The sequence below is a fragment of the Cotesia typhae genome, unplaced genomic scaffold (assembly GCF_013202065.1).
Source record: "Cotesia typhae breed Kobodo isofemale line unplaced genomic scaffold, CoteBio_Ctyphae contig_4, whole genome shotgun sequence".
In the NCBI taxonomy this organism is placed as follows: domain Eukaryota; kingdom Metazoa; phylum Arthropoda; class Insecta; order Hymenoptera; family Braconidae; genus Cotesia; species Cotesia typhae.
The window spans coordinates 4551709-4575556 of NW_027423748.1; the positions used below are offsets into that span (position 1 = coordinate 4551709).

The window sequence follows — 23848 nt, forward strand, 5'->3', positions numbered from 1 at the left end:
ATTTTTTCATAAAAAATTTTTTCTCTCAGTCTAGTTACTGAAATATTAATCTTTGAGTATTTTATGGTGCAACTAATATTTTTTCACAGGAAATCTTTAAAATTTTTCCACCCCGAGATTTATTTCGTCTTTAATTGATAAATTCGATTTCAAGTAAATTAAGTAAATTATACAGTGAATTGATGTTAGTAATTTTAAATTTTTAACAAATTTTTTTTTTTTTTTTTTTTTTTATTCAAAAATTTAGACCCTGAAGCCGAATTTCGTTTTAATTTATGTAAAGCACAGCTGTAATGTAATTTAAATTACTTTTAAATTTTTCGATCGACATTTGACAATTGATAATTAATCTATTAATCTTAATTGATCGTTAAATTCTCTTTTAGTCGTGCTATTTTTACGTTAATACTGCACTGTTATAATCTTTATAGGTTGAGTATAGTGTATTGCGGCGATTTCTTGGATTACGTGACCGTTAAAAGGTCAGAACAATCGTCATAGAAAAAAAGTTTATCTACTTTTTCACCTTTACTTATTCTTTTAAATTCAAGTTTGACTGAAATTAGACTTAGCAAGTTATTTAAGTTTTTAAATAAAAAATTTTATAACTGATCTTCAGAATTGATTGATATTAATTATTGAATAAAGAATAACCTAGTATTTTCATAATAACTTGTAAGCCACTTGACCGATTGATCTTAAAATTTAATCAGCTCTAGATCTCGATGAGCTTTTTTAAATGCAGCAAAATTGTATAAATCGGTCAATATATTTGGGGGGCGATCAAAAATGTAGTTGATCCTAGTTATATTAAGGTAATTAGAAAATTATCAAATATACGACTAAACATGTTCGTTTTGACTGGCTAAAATATTATTTTAGTCCCGAAAATTGTTTGTTTGTATTTATAAATAATTTAATCAAATAATGTTGAAAATTCTTTAATAGTAGTTTTTACTTATTTATGATTTTACAGTTATTCAAAAATATTCTTTTAGAATAGAAGACGAAATATCCCATAAATTTTTGATCAATCAAAAATTGAAAATAGACTTAATTGATCAATTTTGATCAATCAAAATTTTTAATTTTCAAGCTATAACTCCTACAGACTCCAAATTTTATAGGAATTTTCTGTAAATGATGAAAAAATAATTTATGAACGAATTTTACGATATTCTACCCTAAAGAGGATTGCGGGGGCGTTAATAATGAAAAATTCCCGTTTTTAAACTATAGCTTCTATCGACTCCAAATTTGGTAGGAACCCTCTGTAAGAGACGTAGAAAAAGTCTATGGGCAAATTTTATGATTGCTTATCTCACAGGGGTTTGCGAAGGTGAATGTTAATATTAAAAATTTTTAATTTCCAAGCTATAACTCCTATAGACTCCAAATTCTCATTTCAAATTTTTTTCTTCGTGTCAAATATTAGCTGGAATAATTACATGGATAAAAGGTATATGCTAATTCGATCAAAAAATCTTGGTAAAATAATTAATATTTAAACTAACTATTGAGAAAAGTGCATAGCTACCAGTACAAAAAACCCAACGCAATTAACCAGTAAATTCTTATACTCTTCATTTAAATTATTAATTAGCACTGATGGAAAATTCCTACTGATAGAAACTTATCTGCAATGGAAGTGGCCAAAAACCGCAATCATGTTGCTATGTCAAAATAGTTGAATATATTATCCATCTAACTATAATTATCACAAACGACAGAAAATTATTGCAAGCCTCATGAGCGAAACGTTGAGGTAGTGATCTACCCTCGACATGTCAAAAAAATCAGTGTCCTCGAAACTGAACTTGATTTTTTTTTACCTATATCGCACTTATAGGATAATATGAGTGCACTTATATCAAGTCTAATAATCTGTCAGGCACATAAAATATATTTCAATAACAATTATTTGGTTTAACATAGTAAATAATAACATTAAAAATAATCTTTTCTGGACGTCCGTGTGTCTGTGGTTATGGATCCGTATGCGTGGCAGGGAAATTAGTCGGAAAAATTATCGTACCGGAATAAATTTTTTTTATCATCTAAAGTAACACACCGCGGACTTTCTCAATTAATATGAGCGTTCAATTCACTGTCGTTTAATTATTATTTATAAAAAATTAAATTACGACTCTTGCAATGTCAAATGATATGAAGATTGTTTATAAATAAAAATCATCTTGATAAATTGTTTGCATCAATTATGTTACATTATAATAACGTTTATTGTAAAATATCAAATTCTATCACAACTCATAATTATCTTTTATATTTTTTAATATTAAAAACGTTAATTGATTTAGTGAATAGAATTATTATCATGTATTTCAGCTATAGGGTTATAAAAAGTGTCAAAAGAAAATTGCTATTTTTGCTTTTTATTTTAAATAAATATTTGTTAACAGTTAACAAACATTCATTAATATTTAATAAATAATTTATTAACTGTTAATAAATATTTATTAAATCCTATGAAGTTAAAAAATCATTTATTAACAGTTAATAAAGCTTATTAAATGTAAACAAATCCTTCTATCAGTGTGGCGCCATTAAACCATAGCAGCGTTTTCTGTTTTTTATTATTTTGTGTTTTGTATTTTATTTTAATTAATTTTATTGTGGAAAATGAGATTATGAGGCGTGCACTTTTAGATTTTCCAAACTTTTTTTCGTCTTTTCAATCAATTGTTCAGAATTTTTCAATTCAAAATATAGAAACAAATGAATAATGATTCGCATTTTCTTTCATAAATAATTTTAGCTCTGATTATAGTATATTACACATCTAGGGCAGTAAAATAAGAAATGTCTCAGATCACATGTGATCTGAGGCTTTCTTATATTTACTGCCCGTTGTGTGTATAATATTTTTCTCCTCGACAGAGGCGGAAAGCGTCATTTTCTTTTAGCCAAGCAGGAGGAAAATTGACGATTTCAAACCGGAGATGAGAAAAACTATTTTCAAATTTATGTTACAATAATTTTAACTCCATAAGCTTTTAATAAATTTATTTGAATTGACTTATGTCTCAAAATAAATTATTTGACGTCAGATTTATTATTGACTTAGTCAGTTTTAATACTCGTTTTCAAGACAGTAAATTCAATACTCCTACAAACACGTGCTTTGGTACAAAGTTTTGCTGTGCGGTAACAGTCGTGGCACGTGAAACGGTCTTATTGCTTCTTCCTCAAACGATTCGAACAAAGCTTCCGGTACGCAACTTAGTATTTGGGCGTGAACCAAGATGCAATGAATAAAATTAATCGATTAACAGAACGTGAAATAATTTCGAGTAAATCAACTTGACATATTTTATAATCAAATAAGTTTTCAAAATACACAGAGAAAAAATTATTGTTAAAATGATTATCCAACGTATTCTTAAATGTCGTTTCCTTAAAATAACAACCCAAATTTCTGATTTAAGAATTCAGTTGTTTCACGAAAGAATAAAGAGAAAATTGAAAATATATGTAGTTTCGTTAATTTAAAACACGCAACTGTTTCGTTAACGTAAGGATCTGTATAGTTGAGTCAACTAAATATTATGCCTAAAATAATAATTCTGATAATACTTTTTTCTCCGTGTACCCTACAAAGCCTAAATTATTTTAGAAACAGTTTACAAAAGTTAAGAAAGAATTTTTAAAAAAACTTTTTTATTTTGGAATCAATTAATTTTTTTTTTTTAATTTGGGTATTTTTAATTGTATTAATTTAAGTAGTATATTATATAATTATATAAAATATGTTCCGTTAAAACTATTAAACTATACATCCGATGGAATTGAAATTTCGCATCTATATAGTGAATAGATTGTCACGACTATTGATTGCAATGAATTTCGAGTTAAATGCTATAAGTTTTTTCTAGATAAAGATGATTAATCATTGCAAATACTACATATTTAAATTCTCATTATTTCTATTTTTGGTTATATTAGCTAAAGTCATTAAATGATAACTTAAATTATAAATGATATAACTTAGATAGACTTTGCTTGGAGACAACGTTACGTTACTTTTGTTATTTTTCTTAATTTTCTTAATTTTCTTTTTATACTGTTTTATTATCATTTCCATTACTGTTGGATTACTATTAATATTATTACTATGTATTCATTTATAAGTAAGGCCCTTAGGGAGCTAAGGCTTCAGGGTCTAAAAATTTGATAAATAAATAAATAAAATAAATTGATTTAATGGATAAGCTAACTTTTTTTATCAGTGTTAAATCTCTGAAGTGTCTCGCGGGGGCGTTTATGTTTAGAAAAAATCATAAAGAACTAAATTTTGAATTTTAACTCTTCTAGGCATGAAAATTAGAGAAAAATTTTTTGGGCTTTGTTGAGAGCAAACAAGAGTGTATTAAATGGAGTTTAAATCCCAAAATTGTTTACGGGGGGCGCTAATGAAAAAAAAAAAAAAAATGAAAATTTTAAACAAAAACTCCCATAAACTTAAAATTTAACAACAATTTCATAATTTTAAACAAAAACTACCTGATAGTTTGAAATAAAATTTTCAAAGCTCATTGAAATTATAAAAAGCTACTCCTTAATCGAAGGATTTTTTTTTTTTTAACAATAAACTATTGCTTTCTTTCCACAAAATTCATAAGTAAAATATTAGATGCATTTTCTTAATTCTAAAATACAAAAAAGCTTCAATCAAAAACTATATTAATTATAGTATATTAAACTGATGATTTCTTCTTTTTTGACTGATTTTGAACTTGCTACTTATCGTTGAATAAATAACACTGCTCAAATGATGATCTAGTTGGGCCTGTATATGTAGTAGGATAATTATAAATTAAAGCTGAACTTTCTTCTTCCTTTGATTCAAAGGTATGAAAATTTTTGCGAGCTATGAATTAAAAATTAAAAAATTTAATAATTAAAAAATAAGAAAAAATCAATTATCTATTTTTATACCTTCGTCGACGAAGAAATTGGCAAAGTATTGACCAACTCTGATGGCATTTTTACTGTGAGGTATTCCCTTTAATCGAGTTGCCCACTCAAAGCTATTTTTCTCTGGATGAAATTGCGTAGCGTAAAATGGCATATTAAAATGCTCCATTGTCGAAATATACCTCAATCCACTATCGTCATAGTTCACGGTCAATACGTGGTAAGTATTTGACAGGTTGACCTCTTTGAGTTTCTAGTATAAAACATAAACAATCTCAATTAATTTCCATTTTAATTATGATTAAGAACGATAATTGATATTTATTTGTGTGTGTATTTAATTGAACTCACTTTCTTTGTCACACAAAGTTTATGAAAATTTGCCGTTACTGGTTCATTTTTTAAAATATTAATAATACCTTTAGGTGCATGCTTGAATAATTTACTTTCATTAAAATCTAAAAATTAAATAATTTATAGAAGTTTATTATTTAAGAAAATATATGTGGTAAATGACAATTCAATGACATTACTGTTTGTGAAGTTTAAGGGTAAAGCTACATTATTTCCTCCTGTACATTCAACACGAACATCAACGTCACCTGCGGCAACATACGTCATTGCTTCAAAGCCTAAACAAGTTCCCCAGAGTGGAATATAATCACCTTGTTCATTCATACGAGTTGCAATTCTGCTTAGTTTATAAATAATTATATCATATCCAATTAGTTATTATCAGATCTAATCGACATTTTTCAAATTCCAAATATTTATTACCTATAAATTTTCCCTACAGTGTCGAAAAAGCCATTTCTCGTAGTAAAATTTGTCGATCCTCCAGGAAAAATAACTCTAACAAATTTTTATAAATTATAACAAATTGCATTGACGCATAAAATTATTAATGAAAATGATTAATAAAATTCTTACCCATTTATTTTGTTCATAATATCTTCATAGTATGACCGACTTCTTCCAAGTCTGCAAAAAATTAAATGATAAAATTATTTAAGAAACAAACTAATTATCAGCTCAAAGAAACATCTTTTTGTTATTAGGGATTTACTTTGTGCTTCGCGTTACTCGAATCCAAAGAAATCATAATTTAAAATCTTTTTTTTTCGGTTTATTTAATAACACAATATTTGGAAAATTATTATTTAAAGAAAAAATTACTGAACTATTGAAAAAATATATAGTATTAAAAAAAGTTCTATAATTTTATAGAAAGTTAGAACATAATACAATAAGTTGAATGTAATATTATCATTTTTGAAATTGTTTAGAATCGCGGCTCCACTTATTGAACATTAAAAACCCATCATTAAATTTGTTTTGAACTATAACATATTTTTCCTCTTAAAATTTATCAAAAATAGAACAATTTGGAAAAAAATTTTTTTAAATTGAGAAATTGATATTTTCAAATTTTTTTTTTTTTTGATTGTAACAAATAATTCATAAATGACGAAATAAAAGAATCAATTTTCTCAATCAAACTCATTTCATTATTTCCGAACTTTTTACCATTCAATTAATTTATAATAATAATAATAATAATAATAATAATTATTATTATTATTATTATTATTATTATTATTATCATTATTATTATTATGTACGATATTATTTAGAAAAAAGTTATTGATTATTTATCAACTAAAAAAATAGTAATGATCATCAATATATTTCTCACACCAGTAATATCATTTTCAATTATTAATATCATTTTTAAGTAATTAAAAACGTAATTTATCTAGAATTTTTTTATTGCCATTAATTAACTGAAATCATAGTCATAAATTAAATTATTAGTAATAAACAGTCATCCCCGCTTTACCCATTAATAACTTCACGGAAAAAAGAAAACTCGAAAAATTACATTATAAATAGTAATAAGTGTCGCGTCGTATTAAAAACTAGAAAAATTACAGTTCGAAATAACATTTTTCTAAATTCAAACTTTGAATGTTAATTTTCTTCAGAGCTTTCAATGTAAATATTAGATTCTACAATGTAATTCTTAAAAAATCTGTAATAATTACAATCTGATGAAACTGTAATTTTTCTCGTTTTCTTCACGGAACGCCACGTTACATTATATACTGTAATTTTTCTTTTTTCCGTGTTCATATTAAATATTATTAACTGGTTAACACTCTCAACAAGCTTCATGTCATCCATACTTGTATCACTTCGTGAAGACAAGTACTTAAGATTTTTTTTTTTGTTTAGTATTCACAAATTATATTTTATATTATATCGAAATGTAATAATTTATAAGAATTACACAACAAAAAAGAAGAAGGAAAAAATTACATTATAAATAGTAAAAAGTGTCGCTTAAAATTTTAAACTAGAAAAATTGCAATTCAAAATAACATTTTTTAAATTCAAACTTTAAATGTTAATTTTTACAGTTTCAAATTTAATATTAACATATTACAATGTAATTCTTACTGAGTTTGTAAAAATTACAATCTGAAACTGTAATTTTTCCAGTTTTTTGTGTGAAGAAATATTTTTTTTTTTTTTTGTCGTGTGAGTATTATGTAATTAGCTATTACCTAATATTTATAAATCACCATCTTGTTAAATTTCTGTATTAAAACAAGTGACCTTGTTACTGGCTTTAACAGCTGTTGGATTTATTCAAATAAAATAAATAAATAATTATATTTACCTTATTGGCACAACACGAGCTCCAGCACTCTCAACATACTTAACATAGGATGCTGCGATGTAACTACTGTACGCATTGTTATAAGTAGTTCGTAAATGATGACTTGCTTCTTGTGTCACTATGCCTATAATTATTAATTTTTATTATTAATCATTACAGACTCGAACGAAAAAAAATTACTACTAATTAATTTAATTTACCTATTATTGGACGGTCGTTGTACCCAAGAGGTGATCGAGCTGTAATGAGATATTGAATTTGGGTGAAATAAATAACTATGATTTGGATCACTGATGTTCGCAACATTATTTACGAATAAAATATTGTAACTCAAATCAATAATTGTGGAGTAAATGAAAATTGTATTTTCACGAAGTTAAAGTCAAAAGCGGATGTTTCTACTTAGAGATTTATCAAGTACTTATAGTCCCCCTCTATTACAATCAATCGTAAATAAGTACAGTCATCATTTCAGAAGTCACTAGATAATGATAAGGCCATAAAAAGTTTTTCACTCGTAACAGAATATTGCGACATGAAATAGGCAATGCTATAGATGAAATAATTTACTGCTTCTTAACTAAATTATCGATATATGTCATTTATGAAAAACAAAAAAATTCAATTTCTTGAAACTGACTATTTAGGATCATCTAGGTATCTTGTCGTTGGGGAGTAATGAGGTTTAATTTAATTAAAGGGGTCTTCTAGTCTAGAGGCCCGAATTTTGAGCGTCTTTTGGCAGTCGATAAAAAAACAGTATTTGATATTTTTACAATCCATTTTTTTATCATTTGTTTATTTATATTCAGAGAGTACACAAAATTAATTTTAAAAAAAATTTTTTTTTTTCGAGCTATGCGTCCTTGAAGTAGAGAGAGAAAAAAAAGCCGGGTCCTCGTCGCCATGATTTCTGCCCTTGTGGTCATTTGAAAAATAAAACCATGATAGATTCTTGATGAGTAAAAATGTCGCTATTTCATGAACTAAAAAAACTGAGAAAAAATTTTTTTTTCTTAAAATGACAGCAACTAAAAAAAAAAAATTAATTTTTTCACTAACTTTTTAACTTTGTCGAATTTTTTAAAACTATTAAAAATTTCAAATTTTAATTTTTTGTTGATTCATGAAATAGCGACATTTGTACTAATCAAGAATCCATCATTGTTTTATTTTTCAGATGACCAGAAGAGCCGAAATCATGGCGACGAGAACACGATCTTTCCCCCCCCCCCTACTTCAAGGACGCATAACTCGATAAAGAAAAATTTTTTTTTAATTAATTAATTTTGTGTACTCTCTGAATATAAATAAACAAAGGATGAAAAAATGGATAATAAAAATATCAAATGCTGTTTTTTTATTGACTGCCAAAAAATGCTCGAAATTCGGGCCCCTTAAACCAAACAAAAGCGTCTACTATAAATATTACATCCTTTGATAAAACTTGAAGACAATATTCACTTTCATCAACCAATAGAAATATATGTCAAATAAACGCTCTATATCAAACATTTTTTGGAGTTGAAAATTCGATCAAATTTTATGCATATTGTGCATAAAGTGTGCACATTAAAATTTTTAAATGCGAACACGAAGAAAAAATGATTTATACTGGTCAATTATCGATTGCTAGAAAGGAATTAATGTAAATAATAATGATGAAGTAAAAATAATTAATACATAGTGTTTATTATTTAATTACTCAAATTTGAAGTTCTTAAAGAAACGAAAAAATTCATAAGAATTTTAAAAAATTACCAATTAATTTAGAAATAAGTAATGATTATTGCGTGAACATATTTCTGAAAATTTTTTTTGTATTATCGAAAATTTTGAAAAAACTTTTTGCGATATTTTCAAATAAATTTTTTTTTACACTTTAGTCGCCGAACTATTTTTTAACATCGTTATTACCTGTATTATGTAGCTTGTGATTTCGACGTGTAGATAAAAGTTTTATGACCACGAGTAAAATACACTTACTAAGGCAATAGATGTTATTTAATATTTACAATTCAAAGTTATAATTATAATTTTAAAGATTAGTAAAAATTATTCGAATATTTCAACTATGAATGTGAAATAAATTTGTATTTTTTAATAAAATAAAAATGCTTTTGTATTTTTGACAATAAAAAGTATTGATTATCTTTTTAAATTCATAATTGTAAAAAAAATACTGTGAAAAATAATTTGCATTTGTAATGAATTTGTGATAATAAAAAATTATTGAATCCGGTAAGCATCGCAAAATTTAAATGGATATATTTATAAATAAATAATTTTTTCGAAATTATAAAAAAATGTATAATAATTTATTTTCAAAATATATTCTAGTATTGATTCACTTTGTAGTTTAAAAAGAAAACAAATTATTCTCATCATAATTTTTGAAAAAATTTTAGAAAACTTTTTTTCAATATCATAATTAAAAAATTGAACAAACTTACTTCAATACTTTATTTTTTATAATGAATATAATTTATCAATTAAATAAATAATTAACATAAATTTTCATGAAATATAAGTTAGCCGACATCTAAAAATTTTTAGAATTTTTTTTATTGAAAAATTGTTTAAAAAAAAATAAAAGAAAAAATTTCACATGTAGAAAAGTTTAAAAATTACTCGTGCAATTTTTTAAAAATATTTTTCTGTTGTAATTTAATTATTAAAAAAAAATCAAAAAATTAAAAACGTCGGCTAACTTTAGTATTTTTAAATATAACATTGAAGTTGACAGATATTACAAATTTTTTTTTTAATTTTATAGCAATTAAATTATTTAAAAAAAAAATTTAATTAAAAAGTTTGACATGTGAAAATTAACAAAAATTACGAGTGAAAATTTGTAGAAGCATTTTTTTATTGTAATTCATTTGTTAAAAAAAATTTTTAAAATTGACAGCTGGCCGCTAACTTCAGTCTTAATTTAAAATTTTCTATTTCAATTGTCATTTAATATTACCAGTTGTTGGAGACAAGTTTTCTTCTGATATATCTTGATTTGTAAATGACATGTTGAGAATAAAACTCAACGTTAAGTGCATAAATTGAAATCGTTAGACGTCATAACATGAAACAATTGCTTATTTAAAAAATATTCCATCAAGTGGAAGGGATAGTTCAATCGATAGATCGACTTCAGAGTCGATCATGGCGACCGCCATCTTGGCTTTTTCAGCGCGCGCATACAATGTGTGCCGGCAGCCCGGCAAGACTATAGATATATATACTACGCTCGATAGTACCGGCGCAAGTGATTTAATTATTCTTGGAAAAGAGCTCTACTCGCATCAACGTTTTTGTGATAAATCATTTTCCTTCTCAACTTCTCAGTGAAGCGCAAAACGCCGAGAGGTTGCAATTTAAATTGTAAAGACCACTGGATTTAAAAGAAATTAAAATGGTACGTATTTAATATTTTGTAATTATTTAAAACTTAAAATTTTTTAATTTTTTAAAAATGTGACTAAAGTGAGGTTAGAGTTGTAGCACGTGGCGCGAACTCTCATATTAAAAATAAATAATACCCGTTATTGTTGCAAATATAAAATGAATGTTAATTTATTTTGCGTATTGTTTTAATTATTAATAAAATTTTTTAATTTTTTTAATTAGGCAAACGAAGTTAACCCAAAAGCATACCCACTGGCTGAGGCCACATTGACTGCAAAAATTTTGAATCTGGTTCAACAAGCAATGAATTACAAACAGTTGAGAAAAGGAGCTAACGAAGCAACCAAAACGCTTAATCGAGGATTGTCTGAATTTATCGTGATGGCAGCAGATGCTGAACCACTAGAAATTTTACTCCATTTACCGTTGCTTTGCGAAGACAAAAATGTTCCTTATGTTTTTGTAAGGAGTAAGGAATCATTGGGCCGAGCTTGTGGTGTATCTCGTCCTGTTGTTGCGTGTTCAGTAACTGTTAATGAAGGATCTCAACTTAAACCACAAATCCAAGCCATTCAGCAAGAAATTGAACGTCTTTTGGTTTAAATTATGGTACCTGATATTATTTATCTATTTTTTCATTCACATAAAAAACTTTCTTTTTTGTAAAATTATCCATATTAATAAAATTTATAATTAAAGTAAAAATAAAAAACTTATTTTAGGTAAAAAAACAAAAAAAAATTAAACGTGTGTCATTAACCATTATCTATTAATTATGTAGTATAAATAAATATTGTGTTAGCAAACAGAACATAAATAATCAAAAAAAAAAAAAATTACAACACAAAATTGAGGTTCTATACAAACGCTATCTTTTTTAATTTATAAATATTACTACTCAGTATATATTTTAATTTTTACATAAATTAAATTATTTTATTCTAAGCCTTTTTTATAACTCGTTAAATAAAAAATTTTTTCCACATAACAATGTACTAAAACAATTTTTATGCAAACTTGCAAATTATTGAATTTAATTTTATCATTATAGTTTTTGATGAAAATTTTATGAAATGTAGAAAATTTAAATGTTAAAATTTTTAATAAAATACTTAGCTTATCTTGATTTACAAATAATAATGTCGTTTATAAACATTATTTAACTTTAAGGGGGTATTCTCGTTTAAAAATTCAAAAAAATCGATTTTTTTGCATATTTTCATAGTATAACCTTGTAAGAATAGGTCTAAACGAGACTGTCCCTTAACAGAGATGAATCCAATCAGTAAACTCTAAAAATGTAATAATCAACTTTAATATATTTTGAACAAAATGCACAATTAACTGGATATTAATAGAAAGCTTGCAGTTAAATTTTTTACTCCAATCTGAATTAAAACTTATACCAAAATTGCATTTTTTAACATTTAAAATTTGGCGAGTAGTTTTCTTTCCAAATGGACAAGAAACTAAATAAGTTTTTAACAATACTCCTTTATAATATGAATTACAATGATAAAAAATTTTTTACAATAAGATATTAAAGAGTAGTATTATTCATAAATATTAAAAAAAAGAGATTTTTATAGTACCGGTCCTGCAAAATTTAGCAGTATTAAAACACTGAATCAGTTAATCAAAGCAAGGTAACGCTACATCTCTCCAATTACCAGCCCATCGAAGATTTTGAAAATTTTCCAATTCCTGACGAAACTTTTTATTTTTGTCTATTTGCTGCTGATTATTTGGAAAATTGAAGAACCATGTTTTTAATTGACTTGACAATTCTTGATCATTTGAAAATACTAAACTGTTCTTTTCATGCCTTACCAACTCATCAAGACTGTAACAATCAAAATCAATATTTACGATTAATTAAATTTATCAAAATGATTATTATTATCTTTAAACTTACCAATTAAAATTTAACGCGCAAACGGGTAACCCACATCCAAACATATCGACAACTTTCATTGGTAAATCTAATCCACTCGTTGATGTGTGGAGACATATTCCTAAATCTGCACTTGCTAAAAAATTTTTTTAATATTTAAATTATTAATTTTATGAATGTCAATATAATAATAATAATAATAATAATAATAATAATAATAATAATAATTCACGAATGAAATGACAATAACTATAAAAAAATTGTTTTCAACCACAAAACCTGATAATAGTACTCGAAATATAACTTTAAAATTTATTTCTAAAAACATACCTAATAATTTAGGATAATCTTCGTTTGATAACCAAGGTGTGATAATTTTAACATGTTTCCATTGTTTAAACTTTATAATAGCTGTCCAGAAATCCTTCAAAGGACCTTTACCAGTGATTGCACAAATTAAGTTTGGTAGCATAGAATTTTCATTGCAGCAGGCCAATTCATACTCTAATAATAAATGTAAGTAAAAAATATGAAAAAAATAAATTTTTGTAAGATTATATTTCAATAAAATTGAAATAAAGAATTAAATAATACCTTTTAAAGCAGTAAATAACACAGAAAAATCTTCATCTTCAGTCCAACTTGTACTAGATACAATTAATGCTGGTCGCTGTTTTCTCAGTTGAATTTCTCCATTAGCTAAACATTCTGTTAATACAGACGAGCCTTCTTCACCATTTCTAAACTCTTCATAAGTTTTACTTAATCTAGTTAACAAGTAATGTTTTTCAGACAAATCGATTGGTTTAAATGCCAACGGTGGCCTGTCATACAGTACTGTAGCTCTGAAACAATTTTAGTCATATGATTCAAATTTAGTTATCTTGGACATAAAGTAAAGGCATTGATATTACATCGTATATAAATAAAAAATAACAGTAACTAATAATGCCTTTACTTTAAAGGAAAAAAAAAAATCACAAAATAATACTCTATACTCCATCTGGAATTTAAATCATTTTTCATAGCATTGGTAACACAAAAACTTTTATCAGCTCGTTTACCAAAAAACGATTCAATAAACATTGTTATTTTTACAAGTGGATGCTCTCTTCCAATTGTTAAAGCCATTATCGAGTAAGCATAATTATGCCAATCTATTATAAACTGTACTTGAAAAATACGGCAATAACACCAGCAGATTGGAATTGTTGGAATAGCAGGAGGATTTTGTGCCATTAAATAACTTGATTGAATTTTGATAAATAATATCCTCGCCAAATGAACTGATTGCCATAATGTTTTTATAATATATGATAATAATCTCGGAATTTCTGAAATAAAAATTCAAATCAATATTATTTAGATACAATGAATTAATTGATTATTTCAACATTGAAAAAACAAGTATCGAAGATTTTCAAAATAATAATAAACAAAATGACACTGAAGTTAGCAGACGTCTAAAAATTTTTGATTTTTTTTATGAATTAAATTACAACTCAAAAGATATTTATAAAAAATTACACTTATAGTTTTTCAAATTTTTTACAGGTGAATTTTTTTTTTTTAATTATTTAATTGAAATTTTTTCAATAAAAAATTTCTAAAAATTTTGAAATGTCGGCTAACTTCATTTTTATTAAACAAATTATATAAAAAAGACAAAAATTTTTAAAATATGTTTAGAAGCGTTTTGATCAATTTTATTGCATATTCAATTATTCATTAATTTATATGACATTCAAGTTAGCTGTCACTTGACAATTTTTTAATTTTATCTAACAAAAAGATTTATTCCAAAAAATTCATTAAAAAAAATTGCATTGTTTATTTTTTTTAATTTCTAGATGTCAATTTTTTTTTGTCATAATTTATTTGTTATGAAATTTTTAAAATTATTAAATATGTGCTACATTAATTTTCATTAATTATTACTAAGAAAGTAAATTTATGAAAAATCAACGTACGATTATTCCATTCTGGTACATCTGTTAAATAATGAATATTAACTTTGGGACTATTTTTTAATTCTTCTAAAGGTTCAGAACCAGAATATCCTACAATATCAACAAAATACCCTTCATTCATAAATGATAATGCATGGTATTGCATTCGTGGACTACGTCCAATATCACCCAATACAACAATACACATTCGTTTTTTATCACAAGTCTTTATTCGACTCCATATTGTCCATAATAACCAAGAAATAAATATTATCAATATGCTACTATATATTAACAAAATCATATTTTATATAATTTACCGGTGAATATTTTTTTATATTAATATGCATAAGTCAATCACTAAAATAACACTTGTTTACAATATCCGACTATTATTTTCAATGTACGATTTGTAATCTAACATAAAAAAAATGTATATGTGTAACCTTTTCTATACGTGTTAAAAATTAATTTACGCGGGAAAATAAATAATTCAAATAAATCTGTCGTATTATATTTTATCAGATGAATAAAATCAATTACCATTTCGGAAATAAATATTGAAGTAAATTGTTTTATACTTACAGGAAATTATTTTAAAAAACAATTTATTTTAATTATTTATTGTCAAATGAAAAAATAAACTAAACATATGTTGATTGAAATGGTGGCACTTAAATCGCTCTACTCGGTTTACTTCGGCTATAATCGAAAATGATCGGCTGTGTGTATGTGTTCTCTTCCGTCATTTAATTTCGCGCCAAAATTATGTCCGTTAGGTTAGATTCAGTCAGGTTATATTATTACATACGTGACCATTAGTTTACTCTTTACTAAATTTATTTTTATAAACTTTTACATCACAAAATAAATAAAAGTTATGTGAATAAATACTTTAAGAGTTGTGTAATAGATTAAAAAAGAAAATGATGAAAGATTTAACTCATTATTTTACAGATAATGTAAAATCTATTGAGGACTCAGTTATTGCAAAATCTGATGAGGTTATTAGTGTTGAAAAAATAGCAAACGGTAATGAGCACATTGTTAAAATGAACATCAATGGTAAAAAACGTGAACGAGTTAAAATAAAAATATCGCAATCTAACAATCGAGGTAAAATTTGTAATATTGTTAATATTAATAAAAACAATAAAAACGATCTTATTGATAAAACTCCGAGCCCACACACAAAAATTTTTGATAAAAAAATGATTTCGTGTGATGATACTCCTAAGCGTTCAAACTCTAGCTACAATATTAATAATAATTGTGAGACTAATGATAAAAAAGTTGATTTAGATACTACAGATGAGTGTATATTTGATGTCGATGTTGAAAAAAAGTTCAACAATAAAATAAATAAAATAGAAAACCGTCAGCATAATTCAACAACAGATGAACAAGTTAATGGAAAGGAAGGACCAAATGCATTTCATCTTTTAATGACTCGCAATAAACCTGGGAAAATTGTATGTACGAAAAAATCAACGGACGAAGCAGAAGAGGACCAGATTGAAATTAAAAATAGTCAGGAATTGAAAAATAAATTGAAGCAAAACAAAGAAAAACTAATAACTCTAGCAGATAAAAAAGGATATACCAAAAGAAAATTATGTGAAAAAGAAGAGGAGGAAATAATTGAAAAACAAGTAGAAAATCGTGTTAAAATGTTCAAGGGAAATAGTAGTAACAGTCTTGATGGTAGTAATATCATTACTCCGAAACCAACTCCTCGTGGTTTGTATAATTATTTTAGTACTATAACACCTGAACAACGAGAACGAGCCAAGTCTAAAATGGTTGTTGAGGCTGAAGTACACGGTGGTCAAATATCATCTTCAAGTAAGCAATCTTCAAAGTCTAAATCTAATACTAATAATAAAAAAAATAAGTCAAGAGTTAGAAAAATTTTAGCAACAATTGATGATATTCAAGTTCTTAATTCAGACTCTTCTTCACCAAGTGTTAGTCCTACGACTGAAGAATCAAAATCATCAAATGAATCATCTCCATCACATCCAAAAAAACGTAAATGGTCAATGCGAATTAATCTTCAATCACCGGAAATCCAAAATGAAACAGGTAAATTATCTAATTTATAATTATCATTATTTCATAATTAATTCTCTGTAAGGATATCTTAAATCTGTACAAAATTGTCCGGCCAAATTATTTTTGATTTTATTAGAAAAAAAATTAACAAGGGCTACAAAACTATCAGCTTAATGATAATAAATACACAGCCGATTAAATTTTTGTTTTTTCAATATTTGTGTATCTTTTGCCATATAATATGACAGGGGACTGTTTGCCAGGGGACTATTTTTTTTTATCAAATTAAGAAAAATCAAGCAAACTATTTCAATGCATTCAACTTTTCAAGTTCTCAATGAATATTTACATTAATTAAAATAATATTAAGACTTATGGATCCAATTTTATAAATAAATTATAAATAAAAATAGTTACCAGGGGACTGAGTTTCTTGTGGCCCAGACACATGTTTCCAGCACAAACAGTGTTTTTACACTAAATAAAATGGCGATAAAGCGCTAACAGCCCTATGGTTATTAACTTAAGGCTAGTTAGATCCTTATAAACTTTACAAAAGGTAAAATAACACGCTGGATTTTTTTTGGCTTTGAACTTCTGGCAGGGGACTGTTCTTAAAACGCCTGGGACAAACTTTGGTTTAATGAATTTAATAAAACTAATTAATTTTCGGTACTTTTTATTGAAGAATATTGTTAGTTAACTAATTAAGATTATAAACATTATGGACCAAATGATATATTATAGACGAATAATTAAAAATTGAATTTTAAAATTTCAATTTCGGGAATAAGACAGCCCAGGGGACTGTTATTTCGGTGGTTTACGAATTTATTCCAACAAAAAAACCAGCAAAAAAACCAAAATTTATTTCATTTTAGTTTTCAATGCTCCGTATAGAAATGTTTTTTTACTTTCGTAATAAATTTTTTTTAGTGACAAAATAATTTTTCTAATAAAAACATGCCTGGGACAGCAAAAAACATCCTTACAGAGAATCACTTATATGTTGAATTTTATGATGATTTTTAAAAGCGAGAGTCTCCTAAATTTTTTATAAAATTTGGTCGATGGCGATGAATAATCACACTTTGATCTCTGAATTTTTCAAAATTTTCATACTTGTAATTATTTTCTTTTATTTGTAATTATAATTCTGAAATTATATTTTTTTTGTCTTAGGAGAAGATTCTGGAAGTGAAATTAAAAACCAATCCCGAGATAGACATATCAAGCAAAAAAAAAATAAATTTAAAGATAAAAAGAAAAATAAATCAGATAAAGGAGAATCAACAGAAGACTCTCATGAAGAAGATGAAATTAAAAACGTTGAAGATAAAAATACCTGCACAAATAATCAAATTTTAATAGATAATGATACATTACCAGATGAAAAATCGGGCCTTGATGATTCTGAGATAGAAATCATTGAGACAAAAATACTAAAAAGACCCTCTAATGAAAAACTAGCTCCATTGTTTGTCAAACGATCAAAGCTTGACCCTGATGTTATTGCAGCTCGTCGTTCATTTCTACATTCAAGATCACCAGAAAATGAAAAAAAAAAATCTGAACGAAAAGTCATTGTATCAGGAATACCAATGTTACCATTTCCATCCGCCTCTCATATAACTCAACTTAATATCGAAGATGGAATACATGATGCACTTTGTTCTTTGAAATATCAAGTAAAAGAAGCTACAAATTATACTCCAACATTTGATCTCAGTAATTTCTCATCGATCATCAATCTAAGTGACTCAGTTCAAGATCAAAAATTCATTAAAGATGAAACAAAGTCAGATGCTGAAGAAATTTTGAAAGAAATTGAAGAAAGGTGCTCTGATGCCCGGGAAATGTGGACTAAAATTAACTTAGTATCAAATAAACAAAAAAATGAAGCAATTCCAAAAAAGCGAGGACGTAAATCTAAATCTGCGGATAAAGAATCACCCGCAAAGAAAAAAGAAGATAATGTTGAAGTTTATACATGGACCGAAAAATACAAGCCTATATGTGCTAAAGAAATTGTTGGCAATGAAGAAGCTGCTGTTAAATTACGAGATTGGTTAAGTTCGTGGCAATCACCAACTGAAAAAGATGATTATAGTAGCAGCGAAGAATTTTATTCGTCAGATAATAGTCATTCTGGTGGTTTAAATTGTAGTCAAGTTGCTGTTCTTTTAGGCCCTCACGGCAGTGGTAAAACTGCCAGTGTTTACGCAATCGCCAAGGAGTTGGGTTACAATGTTTTAGAAGTTAATGCTTCTAGTAAACGTCCAGGACGAAAAATTTTAAAAGATTTAGAAGAAGCAACTAAATCACATCATGTTAAAAAGTCTGATGGAAAAATATTATTCCAAGCTTCTGCAAATAATGATAAGAAAACTATGCAAAATTCTCTTATTTTATTTGAAGATGTTGATATTATATTCGATGAAGATGATGGTTTTATATCAGCTACTTATCAACTTGCCGCCAATACTAAAAGACCAATTGTTATGACATGTAGAGATCCATGTTCGCATTTAAGTCGAATGGCTCCGGAACAGCTACGAATTTGTTATCAAACAACTTATGGTTCACGAGTTTCAGCATTATTAGAATTAATAACGTTAGCTGAGTCTGGAACTCGTTTGCCTCAATCCTGTTTAAATGTAAGTATAATTTATCTAATCTAATAATGTTATTTATAATATTTAAGTAACTTAATCTTGGGAATTTGAGGAGTGTTTATGCTGTTTTACTCTATTACATCTATTAACTTGGTAAAAACTCCTCAGGATGCTAACCATAAGAGTAACTATTGTTATTTTCATTTATTTTTGTTTTATCTGTCAAATATTTGTATTACTAAATAATATTAACTAAAAATTATTTTTTTGATTTTTAGTTTTAGTCTAGACACTGTATAAAAATAATAATAATAAAAAAATTATCAAAGTTATAGAATTTATTGAGTAACTGCATGCGCCGCCGAGTCAAGCGAGTTACTCAATAAATACAATAATTACAACGGGACATTATTGTTTTAATAAAAACTTTGAATATTCTTCTTTACGATCATGTAAATAAAACCTAGTATTACGTAATTTATTTATATTTAATTAATCATCAAAGCTTGTGAAAATCAATTTTTAATTTTCAAAAATTCCTAACTTAGAAACTATCAACTTTAAGAAAATTTTATAAGAGTAACTTTCGTCTTCTAATTGCCCAAAATATAAAAAAAAAAAAAAGTAACCAACCCCCAAAAAATTATTTCTTAAACAAATGGTTATAAACAATTGATGGCCCGAGATTTCGAAAAAATAACTGCGATATTCGGTTTCAGCGTGTCAAAAAGCATGAAAATAATTTCATTTTGTACACCGACCTCAAAAGTTTACGAAATAAAAAGGTAATACAGCGTCTAGATTATTTGTCTGATGAAGCTGAAATAAATCAGCGATTCTTATAATTTAACATCTTTATTTATTGTCCAAATTCCCAAGATTAAGTTATTTAAATATTTTAAATATGAACGAGAACTGAAATATTAATTATTTATAATAAATAATTACACCAGTAATACTTATTTTTATTTTTTTTTTTAATTTTTCAGAAACTTATCGCGATTGGTGATTTACGGAAAGCATTACTACAGTTGCAATATATATTAGCATCAGGAATACCACAATCGTCGCTGCTACCAAGTGATTTCCATAAAACTTTATGGCAGGATATGCGTAATTGCTTGTACAAACCAGTAGCTAAATTGGATAAAAAACAAACAAAGAAAAAAAATTTACAAAATGTCAAAGGATTAAATTTAGATATTATGGATAATTTAGCTGATGACTTAGATGCAATATCTTTAGTATCATCTCTAGTTGATATTGATGATCACATTTTAAATATAACTGAGTTTAAATATGAACCTAGTTTATCTCTTGAAGAAACAATGGATTCGTATTCAAGCAATGATGTTCGTAGTATGGAAATCAGCAAATGGTTAAGACATCGAGTTATGAATAAGTATACTACAGACACGAGTGAAATTGATACTAAACTAGTACGGCAGCTATCATTAAAAAAAGAATTAAATACAGGGATTAATACAGCATTATCTCAAATTTCAATTAATAACTTGGATTCGCGGAGTGTTTCAATTGATTATTTACCAGCTATCCGTACTATATGTCGATCAGAAGAAATTAAGTCATCAAATAACACAAAAGGAGATTTTTCATTATTTACAAAATTTTCGATTACCATATGGTCCAATTAAACCTAATATTTTACAAGCGGCTTGTAAAGTAATGCAAGAAAAAAATGAAAAGCCACTACAAAGGTAGTGTATAATTTTACTTGATTTTTGTAATAATTTAATTCTTTTTTATGTTTAATAAATGTGTATATTCTTACGTATTATGATAATATAATTTTAATATGTTTGATAAAAGTGAACAAACATGTATTTAAATTAAATAACTTCGATTTACTATATTTATTTAAATTGTGTTTTTATTTTTTTCAATTGCTTGTATAATTACAGAAATATTATTGTAAGTATAGAAAAATTTAAAAAAAAAATTAATTGTTAAAAACAATTATATATTAAACGATGTTGAATTAAAAATGATTTAATATTGTATAATTGGATTATTAGATTTTAATGTGATGTAATTTCCTGTTTAATTCTTCAAACTTCAAGATTTTACGGATAAAGAAATCTCCATAGCGATGAGCAACTTTAGTATCCGCAATGTGTATCATATCATGATCAATGTAGAAGTCGAGCTAAAAAAAAAATAATAAGTATTAAAAATAATTTACGTAATATAATAAATCATAATAATTAATATTATTATTATTATTATAAATATTTCTCACCTCCGAGCCAGATTGGAATTTGCCATCTAATCCTGATGCACCTTTAGTCCAAACAATATTCTTCATTTTATGCTTGAAGCACAACAAATGAATAGTTAAAGCAGCAACTTCTTTGTCCAGATCCCAGTTTTCGTCAGTGCTTGAGCTATTTGATCTGTACATAAATGTTGCTAATTTACTCAACGGCAAAGTTGTGTATAACTTCAAGTATGATCGGATAGTGGGTAACATTTTTTGTTGAATAACTTCATCCATAAAAACTTGAGTTTGATGTTTAATAGCATCCTTGGTATAATCTTCTCTTGTGCTGTCAGGACTTGGTGGGATTGAAGAAAAGAATTTAGGACAAGCAAACAGGAAGCAAGATTCAAATTCAACAATGTCTCCATACTGCATTTTGTACATCTTTTCATGGTAATTACGTTCACGAAGTGCTTGTTGTAATCCCTCATCAATACATTGAGGATGAAGAACCAAACATATGGCTAATAGATGATACATTTGCTCTGTTTGCTTATTAATTTGGTCATTTTGATAACTTCTTGCTGTAAATAATTGCTTGGTGCGTTGAATGTAGAGCAAAATTCCAGAAAAAGTTCTTATAGCATCAGCATATCTTCTCATCATCATGTAAGCAAAGCCGACGTAGTAGGCTGTTGTAATCTGGCATCCAGGAACATGAGAATAAGCGCTCTTCTTGTAAATCTCAACATTCTCCAGGACTTTAATGGCTTGGTAGTAATCTCCTAGCAAAGAATGAACTCTCAATAAACCAATGAGAGCAAAATATCCAAGCATTTTGTACAACGAATGCTTTCCAAATGGTCCGGCAACGGAATCAGGATCTCCACCGCTTGCGTAAATTTCCAGTTGGCTTTTGATCTTTGATTTATCAACCAAGTAATGCAAGACATTCAAAACACAGAAAATATCCCATACCTTGTTATGGTTATTTAAGTTTTCAATTTCCTCGGGTGTTTTATTAGTCAAGTTAGCTCGGTAATGCGAAAATGATTGGAACTGATAAACGAATTCATCAATAAGTTCCCAAAGCCACTGGTCAGGTAACTCCAATTGGACCGGCTCATCTGGATTAAAAATGTAATTAAATAAATCGCAGTAGTTACAAAATGAACCGAACCGTTGCTCCAAAGTCGGTCCTTGCATCCGTGCATAAATGTGACGGTAATAAAGCTCTTTGTATAAAATCAAAAATACCGTATCATTTTCGACAATATGAGCAATTTCGGACTCATCTGGCCACGATTGTTTTTCAAATAATTGTTCGCTTATTTTTGGAAATGTATTCTCGTAGAGATTTTGAATCTCAAATATCATTCCTTCGTTGATACAATTCCGGAAATAAATCAGAAATTTTCTAACGACTTCGGGAACTTGACGAAATCTTTCATAAGAATCCGTGTGGACGTCTGGTGGCCCATAATCATCATACGTATCATACTATAAATTTATTAAATATTATTTTCAACAAAAAAATAACCAAATTTTCATGCAATTAATATTTGTATAGTCATTTATATTTACCTGGTCACTGTATTCGTCATGCATTGTTAATTTTTTCTATAATATTATTTTTTATTAAATGATTGATGTCCGGTATTACGACCACACGACTTTAGGCATTGACGAATAAAGTAAGGTTACTTTCGACTAAATGGCGTCAGAATTTCTTTAGAATAACTAGTTGGCGCCAGTGTAGAATTTATAAATTTTTTTGGGTTGCGGTCAACCAGTCAGATCGATGACACTGAAGTTGGCAGACATTAAAAATTATTTAAAAATTTTATAATAATGCAATTATTATAAAAAAATTAAATTAAAAAATTCCACATGTGAAAATTAATAAAAATTACAAGTGAAAATTTTTAGAAGCATTTTTTTATTGTAATTAATTTGTTAAAAAAATTTTTTAAATTGACAGCTGACCGCTAATTTCAGTATTATTCATTTTGGCGTAAAAATTTTCGTTGTTATGTTTTTTTAATTTATTGAGACTTTGTGACTTTGAAAGAATCTATTAATACAGCTTTAGTT

General features: G+C 26.6%; 4 protein-coding genes across 4 annotated transcripts; 2 read left to right on the top strand and 2 right to left on the bottom strand.

The window, feature by feature from the left end:
- Positions 1-4632: 4632 nt before the first annotated feature.
- On the bottom strand, positions 4633-15245 carry LOC141527619 (chitobiosyldiphosphodolichol beta-mannosyltransferase). The gene is made up of 15 exons (XM_074243188.1): positions 14885-15245; positions 13906-14248; positions 13509-13759; positions 13245-13418; positions 12936-13050; positions 12654-12863; positions 10590-10678; positions 7819-7857; positions 7619-7742; positions 5866-5916; positions 5713-5787; positions 5469-5626; positions 5287-5393; positions 4957-5188; positions 4633-4888 (listed from the first exon to the last, which is right to left on the bottom strand). The coding sequence occupies exons 1-15, from the start codon at positions 15165-15167 to the stop codon at positions 4758-4760; spliced, it is 2382 nt and encodes a 793-aa protein (XP_074099289.1). The 5' UTR covers positions 15168-15245; the 3' UTR covers positions 4633-4757.
- Positions 10758-11732, top strand: Hoip (NHP2-like protein 1 hoip). The gene is made up of 2 exons (XM_074242311.1): positions 10758-11030; positions 11243-11732. Exons 1-2 carry the CDS (start codon positions 11028-11030, stop codon positions 11621-11623), a joined length of 384 nt encoding a protein of 127 aa, XP_074098412.1. The 5' UTR covers positions 10758-11027; the 3' UTR covers positions 11624-11732.
- Positions 15246-15650: 405 nt separating the features above from the next.
- On the top strand, positions 15651-21416 carry Elg1 (enhanced level of genomic instability 1). Its single transcript, XM_074242206.1, is given in 4 exon segments — positions 15651-16948; positions 18101-19575; positions 20523-21142; positions 21144-21416. Coding segments are annotated over 4 exon segments (3366 nt in total). The 5' UTR covers positions 15651-15789; the 3' UTR covers positions 21256-21416.
- On the bottom strand, positions 21398-23473 carry Eif3l (eukaryotic translation initiation factor 3 subunit L). Its single transcript, XM_074242207.1, has 3 exons — positions 23339-23473; positions 21794-23254; positions 21398-21700 (listed from the first exon to the last, which is right to left on the bottom strand). The coding sequence occupies exons 1-3, from the start codon at positions 23360-23362 to the stop codon at positions 21566-21568; spliced, it is 1620 nt and encodes a 539-aa protein (XP_074098308.1). The 5' UTR covers positions 23363-23473; the 3' UTR covers positions 21398-21565.
- Positions 23474-23848: the final 375 nt, after the last annotated feature.